Raw genomic sequence first — 12,603 nt, forward strand, 5'->3', positions numbered from 1 at the left:
ACTTAGCACAGTTGTTCATTAGTCTCCCCAACCTGTGTGATCAGCCATTGTGAGGATGGCTAGATAGGAAATATCTTACCATCCCCGTGTTAGCCATTTGTAGAGTTGGTCTCCAACACAATCACACTGGCCCATTTTTAGACCAGCTCCCTTACTTTGTTCACGTGTGTGAAGCTCTCAACTTCCCTCCTTTTGAGCCATAGTTGTCTCCCTAGGTTGATTAGCTTGTAATTTAAATAATCAGTGCATTAGCAATTGAGATTCCATCCCACTGTCCCCCAAGCATACTCACCCCTACCTTCTACATCATTTCATATCTGTGGAGGGTGGGCTTCTAGTCACACGGGTTTCGCAACTTTAGTTTCATCTTTGACTCTGTCCTTTCTTTCACTCAACGTATCTAAGCAGTTGCCAAATCTTATATCTGTCTCTTTAAGAGCTCTTGTATCCAGGTCCTTCTCTTCACTCAAACAGCCCCTACCCTACTTCAGGGCCTCATCACCTCTTGCCTGGACTGTTGCAATGTCCTTTTACTTAGTCTCTCCCTACTCTAATCCATTTTACATACTGCTATCAAAGTGATTTTCCTAAAGCAGCCAAATGTGAATGGGAAATTAAGGAATAATAATATCTATCCATTAAACAGAAGCACATGAAGAAGGACGAATGTATTTATATTAAAAACTTTTTACTCAATTGAAATCAGGCAACTGACTTTTGCTTATTGTTTTTGTGTTGTATATGGTAAATATCTACATTCAGAGGAACGTGGCACCTGATGCAAAAAAGTTGTTGTTCTGTTCACTATTATGTCATTTCTTTTTTTTTTTTTTTGGTTGGTGTGTTGTCCAGCATTCATTAAAAAAAAAAATCTAAAAAAAGAAATTCACCGTCTTGGTCATTGATCACGTTAACTGAGTAATTGTTGTTTAAGTCTTTCCTCTTTCTAGGACCCCAGGACTAACACAAGGTTTAACAAAATAATAAATCACATTCAATCATATTGCTTTAAAAATTTTTATTAATTTTTTCTATCAGCAGAAAATTTGCCTTCTCCTTCCCTCTGAGAAAGAAAGAAAAATAAGACCATGTTACAAACATGAATAATAGTCAAGCAAAACAAATTCCTGAATTGACCATATCCGAACAAAACATGTCTTAAATTTGTACTCTGCATCTACTTCTTCTCTGTTAGGAGGTAGGAAGGAACCACAGGAAGTGCTAGGAATATTGATTGTTTCAACCAACAGCTTATACCATATACCACAATAGGTTCAAAATGGTTATGCAGCTCTCTCTGAGTTGTACCTTCCCTGGTACCAAACCACTTTTTCCTTCCTAGTGGCAGTTAATAATGAGATGTATGACCTATGTTGTAGAAGTTTAGCTCCAGCTGCTTACAGTGCGTGGCAGTAATTTAAAATTGGGATTCCTTTTTCTTAAGTGTTCTGTGGATTCCCTCGATCAGTATTTTACTATCAGCTTCCTGTATTTCTTAGAAGTTTTTCTGTGTGATTTCTTGGAGAATGGTTATGTTTATCTTTTTGATGATGTTTTTTTTCTGGGAAACTTGTGATCCTTAGATTAGTTTCTTGTCTAAGTATTCTTTTTTTTTTTTTAATCCATGTTTTCTAAGCTTTTCCTTTTGCTGCTTTGGGCTACTTTTCCCCTTCTAACTTTGCATTTTTGCTAAGTATTTCTGTTATCTTTTTTTTTTTAAAGACTCTACTGTTATTGCTAATGTCTCTGTCTTTTGTTCCAAATTTACTAATCTCTGGCTATATTGATTAATTTCTTCCTTAGGAAATGTAACTTCTCTCCTTATTTCTTTTACATTTTTCCTTAATGATTGCTTTTCTGAACCATTCTGAAGGTTCTCGGAGGTATTCCATTGTTGTTATAGGAGGCTTTGCAGAATTTATCCCGATATCTTCACCATCCTTGGGGAGTTTTGACTGTCTTTTTTGTACAAAGTACTTGTCCTTTCAGATGGATCTTTTTATAAAAATGCTATTTCACTTCTCCTTATTTAGCTTTTGTAGGTCTTATCATTTAGTGCTCACTTTTCTATGGTAACTTTGCTGAAAATCTACTTATTGCCAATCCTTTACCTTCAAGCACTCCTGGCATTTTTGTGTCCCCAGCCTTCCATGATTTTTCTCTGTTCTGTCACAACATCAAGGTTTGATGGGCTTTCTTTTCCTCAGATGGTGAGCGTTATCAGTTGAAAAACTCCTAGATGGAGATTCTGATTTGCCACTGTAGTAAGGTTTAATTCTATTTTTTAAAATCATTCCTTCTCTGGGGCAGCTATGTGGCACAGTGGATAGAGTGCTGGCCCTGGAGTCAGGGGACCTGAGTTCAAATGCGCCCTCAGACACATGACACTCACTAGCTGTGTGACTCTAGGCAAGTCACTTAACCCCAATTGCCTCATATTAAAAAAAACCAAAACCAAAACCCAAAAATCACTCTTTCTTTTCTGGGCTTCCTAGCTTTCTGTAATTGATTTTCCAGCCTAATCCCTTTGCTAGAGGCCTAAAGTCCTGATTGTGAGGGGTTGGAGGAAGATCCTTTAAGACCCAAAAGAAAACATGCTCACAGAAGCCTTTGTAATCGAACTTTTCTATTCTCATTCCTTTACCTAGGTGCAGTGCCTGTTTACTCTTGTGGTGTGTGCTTTCATTTATTCTCCTCATTCCTGAGTTTTCTGCATTTTGGGGCTTTTTAACTTTTATAATTTGGTGTGATGAAGGTATATCTACCTCAAGGAAAATTCTCACTTAGAAACCTTATTTTTTGGTTATCTAGGATTTAACATTTCATTGAGGGGCCAGGACCAACTGATGTCAGTCTCATGAAGCATTAACTTCCCTTTTTTTTTTTTTTTTTAAAATTTCTCTTTTGTGATTTTTTTTCTTAAGAATTGCTGTTGGCTTAACCTTGGTGGTTACTCTGAGGGTCTTAATGCTTGTTCTCTCTTACCACAGAAACTTTGTTTAGCCATATTTTTTCTTATGGCCTTTAAGGTGTTTGCATTCACTGGGTTATCTTCTTCGAATTATCCAGAAACGTTGGGGGTGAGAGGATTGTATGCACAACTGCAAAACTGAGCAGGCATTCTCTTTACATGCTTGTGTCCAAGGAAGACTGAAGCTTTTAGTCCCAGATGATGAGCAGCCCTTGGTAGGGAGGCTAAGATTGTAACACAAAATGTGGTTCCCTGGAGAAGTTCATCAGCATTGAACAATTGCACAATGGCATGCTTGCTTGCCCAGGTTCTGGAAAATGGACGATGTTCTTGTGCTTTCCCAGTCACCAGTGGAGTGAAACAAGGCTGTGAGCTTGTTCCCATGCTTTTTAACATCATGTTTTCAACCATGTTATCAAATGCCTTCAGTGAGGATGAACATGACATCAATGTCAGCTACCACACTGATGGTAAATTTTTCAGCTTGAAAAGACCGCAAGCCAAGACCAAAGTGGAGGGAGTGTTAGTGCTTGATTTTTTTGCAGCCTCTGAAGCTGAGATGCAAAAGAATATGGATTGATTTCTCTGCTTCTTGTGCTAATTTTGGCCTAACAATTAACACCATGAAAACACAGGTACTCCATCAGCCAGCACTGCACCATCCATACGTGGAACCATTGGTCATAGCAAGTGGAGAAGTTTGAATTCTGTGGATAAGTTCACTTACCTTGGTAGTATACTTTCTAGGGATGTACAAATTGATAATGAGGTTGATGCATGCATTACCAGAGCATTTGGAGGACTCTGAATGAAAGTGTGGGAGAGAAGAGATATTAGACTGACTAACGAACTGAAGGTCTAAAGAGCTGTTGTGCTGACCTCATTGTTATATGCCTATGAAACCTGGATGGTCTACCAGGAAACTGAATCGCTTTCATTTGAATTGTCTTAGGAAGATTCTAAAGATCACATGGCCAGATAAGGTACCAGACACTGAAGTCCTTTCTTGAACTAAACTGCTCAGCATTCAGACTCTCATGAAGAGAGTGTAATGGGCAGGCCATGTTGTTCGAATGCCAAATGTAAGCTTCCCGAAATTTTATGGAGAAGTCCCACAGGACAAGTGCTCACATGGTGGTCAGAAGAAGCGATACAAAGACACTGTCAAGATCTCTATTAAGAAATTAGGAATTGATTATGTGACATGGGAGACAGTGGCACAGGACAGCCCAGCATGGTGTGCCCTCATCAGAGAAGGTACTGTGCTTTGTGAGTGAAGCAGAATTGAGGTTGCTCAAAGGAAACACGAGATGCGCAAATTTAGAGAATTCACCCCAAATGTTCACATGGGCTATTTGCCTGACCTATGGTAGAGGATTTTGAGCTTGTATTGGTCTGATCAGCCACAATTGGACACACTGTAACTTGATTCTAACATAGTGATGATGTTTTGGTCCTCTTCCAGAACGAAGGACAACCATCAGAGAACAGAGTTCTCTGTGGATTGTTTGAGGCTTTTTGTTTGAGTACTGCTGTCCACTAATCTCTTTTTACTTTTCTAGTTTTCCTTCTTTGCTTCTCTTAACATGAAGGGTACTTTGTATAGAGTCTGAATAGTAGTGAGTTTGATGATGAAACTTAGGACTTCTTCAAGTCCTCATAGCCCTGGTTTCTGTTTTTTTTTTTTTTTTTTGTAGCTCAAATGTGAAAAATTAATTTTGGTTCATGACTTTATTTTTATCTCCTTTAGTAGTATCCCTGCAATCACTCTGTTTATTCTAGTTTATCCATTAAGTTCAAGTGTACAGCCATTCAAAGTGGAAGGGTGTGCATCTGTGGTTTCATTGGTTTAGGGAACTCCCAAGTGAGGATACGCCTTCTACTGACTTGGGCCAGCGCCCTTTCTGAACTTAGGCTCTTAGAGAGTTACCTGAGAGCACTGATAACTTAAATCAGTTGTCCAGAGTCACATAGCTACTATTTGTTACAGGAGAAACTTGAATCAAGTTATTACTGATTTCAAGGCCAGCTATCTATGTTGTGCCTTACTGCCTCCCAAAACTACATATAATTGAGTTAAATTTTTAGAGTTTTCCCCTATTTTATTCAGTTGGTAGGGCACATTTAACAATCCCAGATACTTTCCAACATTTTTAGTCAAGAAAAATCCCTTCCTTGACTCTTCTGGCATTAATGTCACTATTCTTGTTAGTTTATCTTATTTTTACTTGGCATATTAAGTGCTTAATAAAGGCTTTATTTACTCATTCATTTCATTTTAGGTTTCTAGAGAATTGTAAAACTATATAAGTTTATAGTTGTAAGGAGCCTGAGAAACTATCTAGTCCAATTCCCTAATTTTACAGATGAGGAAATGGAAATTGAGGCTTAAGAGTACATAAGTGATTTATTTGTAGGAGGTCAAATATTAGGGACTCTAGTTTAGTGGAGGTAGGTAGACCCTAGTCCTTAAGTTTCCTGAATCCCATTCCAGAGTATAGTACTATACTGTGAAATAGTACTGTCTAGTAAAGTACTTTGAATGTTGGTTTTTTTTTTTTAAGGCAGTTGGGGTTAAATGACTTGCCCAGGGTCACACAGCTAGTAAGTGTCAAGTGTTTGGTCTGAAGCTAGATTTGATCTCAGGTCCTCCTGACTTCAGGGCTGGTGCTCTATCCACTGCACCACCTAGCTGCCCCAATACTTTGAATGTTTTAAGAAAGTTAAGGGACTAATAAAGGGCAAATGAATATGCTATACATTATAATTTATTTTAGTATGATGTAGTTATAGTATATGCTATAGTTGTATTTTACACTCTTGTGTAGACATATCATCACATCTACTTGTAAGTCTTTTGAGGGGGTGACACTTAAAATTGCATTTTGGGAAGCATGATGATAAAACTTAAGTAGCCATAGGTTTCAGTACCTTGGAAAGGGGAATTTCCCCATTTACTGATTTCTGCAGTACTCTCAGTTGCCTTGAGGTGGGGGGAGATGTGTGAGTAGCTCTATGAACCAGGAATGGCAGCAATCCTATTTATCTTAGACGTACAGCTATGGAATATTTAAAACTGTTATGAAACCATTTTTTTTTTCACTAATCTCTACAGTGTTGAAGATAGTACCAAATAAAATCCTAGTCCAATATTGAATACATAACTATTAATATTATTTCTCTCATCCCCTCATAAGTCCTTCTATTGCTCCCAGGTGGATCCAGAAGGGCATTTATTTGTTAATTCACTGTCTTACGGTTTTTTTCCCCCTTAGTCCCTCATTCTTATTTCTAATTGTTGGTGCCTTAATTCTCCCTCTAGTCTGAAATATTACTTAGCTTCAAGTTTGCAATTAAATCTCATTTGACTTTCTCACCAATTGCTTATTTTCTGAGAAGGCTTTTTTTTTTTTTTTTAAGACATACTCCCTGGGTTTGAATCCTGATTCTGCCATTTAATTCCCCTGTGACAGTAGGCAAGTCATTTAATTTCCCTGGACTTCATTTTTCTAATACGTAAAATAAGAGGTTCAGTCTCTAAAGATCTTTCCAGTTCTAAACCATGATTCCCCAACTGAAAACAGTCTCTCCTTCCTCATGTTTACTTTGAGTACTTTTTCTGTATTTTGTTTCTTTTCCAAAGTACCTTGTGAACTCAGTAAGCATTTATTAAGTGCTTATTATGTGCCAGGCATTTTACTAAGCATGGGGGATACAAAAAAAGCCCCCCCCCAAAAGTCAGTCCCTGTTCCCAAGGAGTTCACAGTATAATGGAGAAGACAACATGAAAACAACTATGTGCAAACAAAATATATGCAAGATAAGTTGAGGATAGTCTTAGAGGGAAGGCACTAAGACTAAGGGGGCCTAAGAAAAACTTCTTGCAGAAAGTAGAACTTTAGCTGAGACTTGAAATAAGCAAAGGAAACCAGGAAATGGAGATTAGAAGGGAGAAAATTCCAGCCATGGGGAACAGCCAGTGAAAACACTTAAAATCAGGAGATTGAGTGTCATGTTTGAAGAATAGCAAGGAGGCTGGTGTCACTGGATCAGTCTATATGGAGGGGTATAAGATGTAAGAATACTTAAAAGGTAGGTTTGGAAGAGCTTTAAAAGTCAGAGGAATTTCTATTTGATCCAGTTGACAGTAGTGAACCACTGGAATTTATTGAATAGGGTGATGCTGTGGTTTAGGAAGATCAATTTGACCGCTAAGTGAAGAGACTTGAATCAGAGAGACTAACCAAAAGGCTGTTTCTCGGGTCCAGATGTGAGGCAATGAGGACCCGCACCCGGGTGGTGACAGTAAGAGAAGAGGATAGTTGGAGAGATGTTATAAAGGTAGAAATTTGACAATTGATTGGTTAATAAGGGATGAGGGAGACTGAGGAGTTGAGATTGAGGAGAGGAAGGTTTGGGAGGAAAAATAATGAATACTATTTTGGACATGTTGTTTAAGGTGTCAAAGGGACGCATAATTTGAGATTTCTAATAAGGAGTTGGAGATTTGATTCCGGAGATAAGGAGAGAGGTTAGGCACAGGGGTGGGGAACCTTTTATTAAGGGGATTTGTTATGTAAAGTTTGGATTCAGTCAGAGGGCCACACTTGAGGACCTAGAGGGCCACGTGTGGCCTTGAGGCTGCAGGTTCCCCACTCCTGGGTTAGGGCTAAATAAGTAGATCTGAGCATCATTAACCTGAAAGTAATTGAACTCATGTGAGCCGATGGGATAGATCCCTAAGTGAAATAATGTAGAGGGAGAAAAGAAGAGAGCCTGGGACAGAGCTCTGGTGATTCCTCACCATAAGCAGGTGTGACCTGAATAAGATCCAGTAAAGTAGACTGAGAAGGATCAATTTTGTATCACTCCCAGCATCTAGAACAGCGTATTTTGCATCATCTACTACACTCTCTTCGTTACATCATCAGATTTTACAGATTTAACTATCATCTCTTTGGAAATGACACATCTGTGGCTCTACCCTAAGTCATCTTGAACTCAACATAGGCAAAAATGAACTTAATCTTTTTCCACAAACTTTGTAATCTTCCTTATTTTTATTGAAGATGCTACCATCCTTTAGTCTTCCAAATTTTTAAGCACCTCTTTAGATTCAACTCCTCACTATCCCTCATATCTGACTAGTTGTCATAACTGATTAGTTGTCAATCTTGCCTTTTCTACATTTTCATTATCTCTCCTATCTGACCCCTTCTCTCCACTCATACAGCTGGCATCTTAGTTCAGACTCTCTCACCTAGATTAAAAAAAATTTTTTTTCATTTAACCAATATTTATTTTCTATCCCTCTCCTGTCTCTCTCCATTCTCTGGGGGCAGAGGAGAGGAGAGCAAAAGAAAACTCTTGTAAACAAACATGCAGTTAAGCAAAACAAATTCCCACATTGGCCATGTTAAAAAAAAATGTCTCATTTTATATATTTAATTTGCCACCTCTCTTTTAGCATATGGGTAGTGCTTTTTATCACTGATCCTCTGTAATCATGGCTGCTCACTCCCTACATTGATCAGAGTTCAGAGTTATTTGTTTTCATGATGTTATTGTTATAATATAAATTTTCTCCTGATTCTGTCCACTTTACCCTGAATCCATTCATGTAAATCTTTTCAAATTCCTCTGAAATCATCACCTTCGTCATTTCTTACAATGCAACATATGCTTTATATTCATATACTATAATTTCTATAGACATTTACCAGTTAAAGAACACGTCCTTTGTTTCTAGTTCTTTGCCTCCACAAAAAAAGCTGTTATAAATGCTTTGGTACGTATGGATTCTTTTCTTCTTTCTATGATCCATTTGAATTATAGGCATAGTAATGGTATCACTCAATCAAAGGATTTAAATATCATTTGGGCCATAGTTTCAAATTTCTTTCCAGAATGTCTGGTAGCTTCATTAGCATAGCATTAATGTGCCTTTTTTCCCCCCCGAAGACCTTCCAACGTTTGCCATATCTCTTTTGTCAGCTTTGCCAATCTGATGCATGTGGTGGAATCTCAGGTTTGCAATTCTTTAATATAATTTGCAACGTTTTTTCATATAGCTATTGGTAGTTTGAATTTCTTCCCTTGAGAACTTCCTTTTCATATTCTTTCACCTTTTATCAACTGGGGAATGGCTCTTATTATTATAAATTTGAATCAGTCTCTTATATATCTTGAAATTGAGACCTTTATCAGAGAAACTTGTTGCAAAGATTTTTCCCCCTCTTAACTATTTCCTTTCCAATCTTAACAGTTATTCTTTTTGTGTGTGCAAAATCTTTTAAATTTTATATAACTTCATTTGTCCATTTTATCTTCTGATCCTTACTATCCCTTGTTTGGTCATGAACTCTTCCCCATTCATAGATCTGAAAGATAATTTCTTTCTTCATCCTTCAATTTGTTTATGATGTGATCTTTTATATTAGAGTCATATATGTATTTGGAGCTTATCCTGATGTATGATGTGAAGTGTTTGTCTAAATCTAATTTCTACCAGACTGCTTTCCAGTTTTCCCAGCAGTTTTTGTTAAAGAGTAAGTCCTTACCCCACTATAATTGGAATCTTTGTGTTTATAGAGCTTTAGGCTTCTAGATTTTTTTTGCTTCTGTTCATGTAGATGTTTTTATATTGTCTCTCTCATTAGACTGTGGGTATCTTGAGAGCAGACACTAGGTTTTTTTTTTTCTTTCTTTGTATCCCCAGCATGTAGCACAGTGCACGATGCTTAGTAGGTACCCAATGAATGCTTGTTGACTAACTGACTAGAGACAAGGGATTTGCAGCTTTCAAGTTAGGGAGATAACACTTCTGTGCAAATAGAGTATCAGTTATAATGTAGTAATATAGAATCATAAACTTATGGCTGGAAGACACCATTAAGGTCTTATATTTCAACCTCCCGCATTTTGTATATGAGGAAACTGAGCATTAGAGGGGTTCAGTGACCTGCCCAAGGTCACATTGCAGAGAAGAGGAGCCTATGGTTTCCTCTTGAGGAGTAGAGCCTGATCTGATGACAGTCTTAGTAACTAGTTCTTCCCACCTGAGATAAAGGTAATTCCATTGAGAGGGCTATAAGGAAAAGGATTTCTATTTACTGTGTAAACTGTATTATAATGAGATTTTATTGCATTGGTCTTAGGGTTGTTGATGTGTGGCCTAATTACCTTACTTTCAAGCATTTACATGTTTTTTTGCTATCCATAATAAAATAATTATTTTTAATATTGCCAATAGAGTCAATTCTTAAGGGTGATTTGAACTTAAGGTGTTTTTCTTTCCCTCTATTTTAGGAATATTTTAGTGGATAAGCCAAATGACCAATCTTCACGATGGTCTTCAGAGAGCAATTACCCTCCCCAGGTAAGAATCTGATTTTGCTTTATAGGTATAGGATGGTGTTCAGTAGTCATAAGTCAGGATTAATTTAGCACCATCATCTCTTGAAACTAGCTGGGTCAGTTGACACCTAGATTTTGTTGCTTCTTTTGTAAGTTTTTCCAGACTTCTTCACAGAATACTAATTAAATTTCCCCTGTTCTTAAATGTCGGAAAAGTTTTCTTGTAGTTTGATGGAAATTAACTTGCAGTACTTTTTAGAATCCTCTTTGCTTTCTCTGGATCAGTAATGGAAATACTGATTTTTACATAGGACACTCATTTCTTCACACGCTTTAGGAAATTTAGTTGATGTATATTTTTAGTTGATAAATATTAAACTTAGTTATGTATATTAAATCTTAGCCTCTCTGAAGTGTAAGAGCATTTATTGGGGCAGAAGTTTTGATTTTGTCTTATCTTGATTTTACATATGTTGATTTCCTTTTTTGCCTAATTTAGTCCATCTGTAAACGATAGGAATTGTTAGTAGATTGGAGCTTCATATTGCTGGATTTGAGATGAAGCTGATTCTGTGGGACTGCTTTGTAGTGAGAAACAAATATTTATAGTAAGTTCTTTTGGGTATTTGATTAACTTAACTTGGATGATTTTAGGACCTTGTACTTTTCTCCTGACAGAAAAGATCCAAAGTTGTCTGCTATTACTGAATTCAGTGCAATAGGAAATAATGTTAATAGTGAATTTTAGAGAAGTTGTAGTGTAATTGGTCGTCTTGTTCTTTTTGTGATATATAGCTTTTCCTGGCTTGTTTGTATTAAATGGTAGGCTTTTTGCACATATTTTATTTTTCTTGTCTTAATTTTCCATTTTACTTTAGTTGCTTATCTAGCGAGTTTGCCTCTTTCTCATCTTAATTGAAAAAAAAGTTGTCCTTACTGTTAGAAATTCTTCACTGTGATATTAAAATTTTATATTTAGTCATATTCTGAAGAACAAATAGATTTTATAATTTTCTTTTAATTCAAACTTTTGAATTCTTAATTCAATGGTAGTCATTAAACATTAGATCTTTCCTGCCTTTGTATTGTTGTAGTGGAATAACTTTGTTTTAACATTGTTTGATTTTATATATAGTAACACCTCTGTAGTCTAGAACAAGAATTCTTAACCTGGAATCCATGAACTTTAAAAAAATATATTTTTATAATTGTACTTTTATGTAACTAGTTTTCTTTGTAATCCAGTGTGTTTTATGCATTTAAAAAGCATCATTCGGAGGAAGGGTTCACAGACTTCACCACACTACTAAAGGGGCCCATGACATAACTCCTAGAACTTCTGATGTAGAATCAAAAAGAAACTCTTCTGTATTAGTTTCCCTTCTGCCTCCGTGTGCAGAGGGGAAGAAGGGTGGGGAAGCTTCTCTGCAGCCAAAATGTAGGTTACAAAATCTGTGAACAAGTACATGCACATAAATCATAGTAAGCCTTTCCGGATCTCATTGCATCTATTTTACATGTAATTCTAACACACTTTTATTATCATCTCCTTTCCTAGTTCCCAACAGTGTAGAAGTGTTCTGTATATGGAGAGAGAAGATCAGGGAGTTGTTAAGAGGCAAACAACTCTTCCTGGAAGAGGAAAATAGCAGTTGGATATGCTGAAAATAGAAAGAAATGGGAATTAAAAAAAAAAAAACAGAAATAATTCAAAGGTTATAGTAGTTTGGGATATTTAGTATAAGGACAAAAGACCTTCCATATTTAAAAAATGATTTATTATATTTTCACACAGTAATTACAGCATATACTGTTCATAGTGATGAACATGAACAGTGAAATTATCATCTCTTAATTCTTTTACTAAAACCTGAGTTTTCTTAAGTGGAAGAAACTCCCCTTGTATTAATATATTTAAGGAAAATTTCCACCCAAAATTTCTAGAAAGGAGAGGATGCCACATGCTTGGAAAAAATAGGCTCTGTTACTACTCCCCAAAAAACACAAAAAAAAAGGTAAAGAAAACACTAGTAACTATTGACTCATATGCCTACTTTGCCTTCTGTATAAAATATTGATGAGAATTAACTATGCATCACATAGTTTATAAGACATAAACTTGATACATACCCATATATCAAGGGTATTTTATTGATGCTTTTTACTAAAGTTGGAAAAGTGAATTGGCAGACTTTTGCAAAAGATATTCTATAGCAGACCACATTATTACAGTTACACAATTGACTAAAAGGTATAGAGAATACAGTTTCTCAGGA

At 36.5% G+C, this 12,603-nt stretch overlaps 1 protein-coding gene across 2 annotated transcripts in view; it reads left to right on the plus strand.

Moving 5' to 3' along the window:
• MKLN1 (muskelin 1) overlaps positions 1-12,603 on the plus strand; it is a 227,549-nt gene that overhangs the window by 12,894 nt on the left and 202,052 nt on the right. The window contains exon 2 of one of the 2 annotated variants that reach the window (XM_027842258.1): positions 10,280-10,349. The exons of the other annotated variant lie outside the window; for it this stretch is intronic. Within the exon in view, the coding sequence (XP_027698059.1) occupies positions 10,280-10,349 (70 nt within the window). The remainder of the gene's footprint in view (positions 1-10,279; positions 10,350-12,603) is intronic. 2 annotated transcript variants of the gene reach the window in all.

This window comes from Vombatus ursinus, unplaced genomic scaffold (genome assembly GCF_900497805.2).
Source record: "Vombatus ursinus unplaced genomic scaffold, bare-nosed wombat genome assembly UNPS02014870.1, whole genome shotgun sequence".
In the NCBI taxonomy this organism is placed as follows: Eukaryota; Metazoa; Chordata; class Mammalia; order Diprotodontia; family Vombatidae; genus Vombatus; species Vombatus ursinus.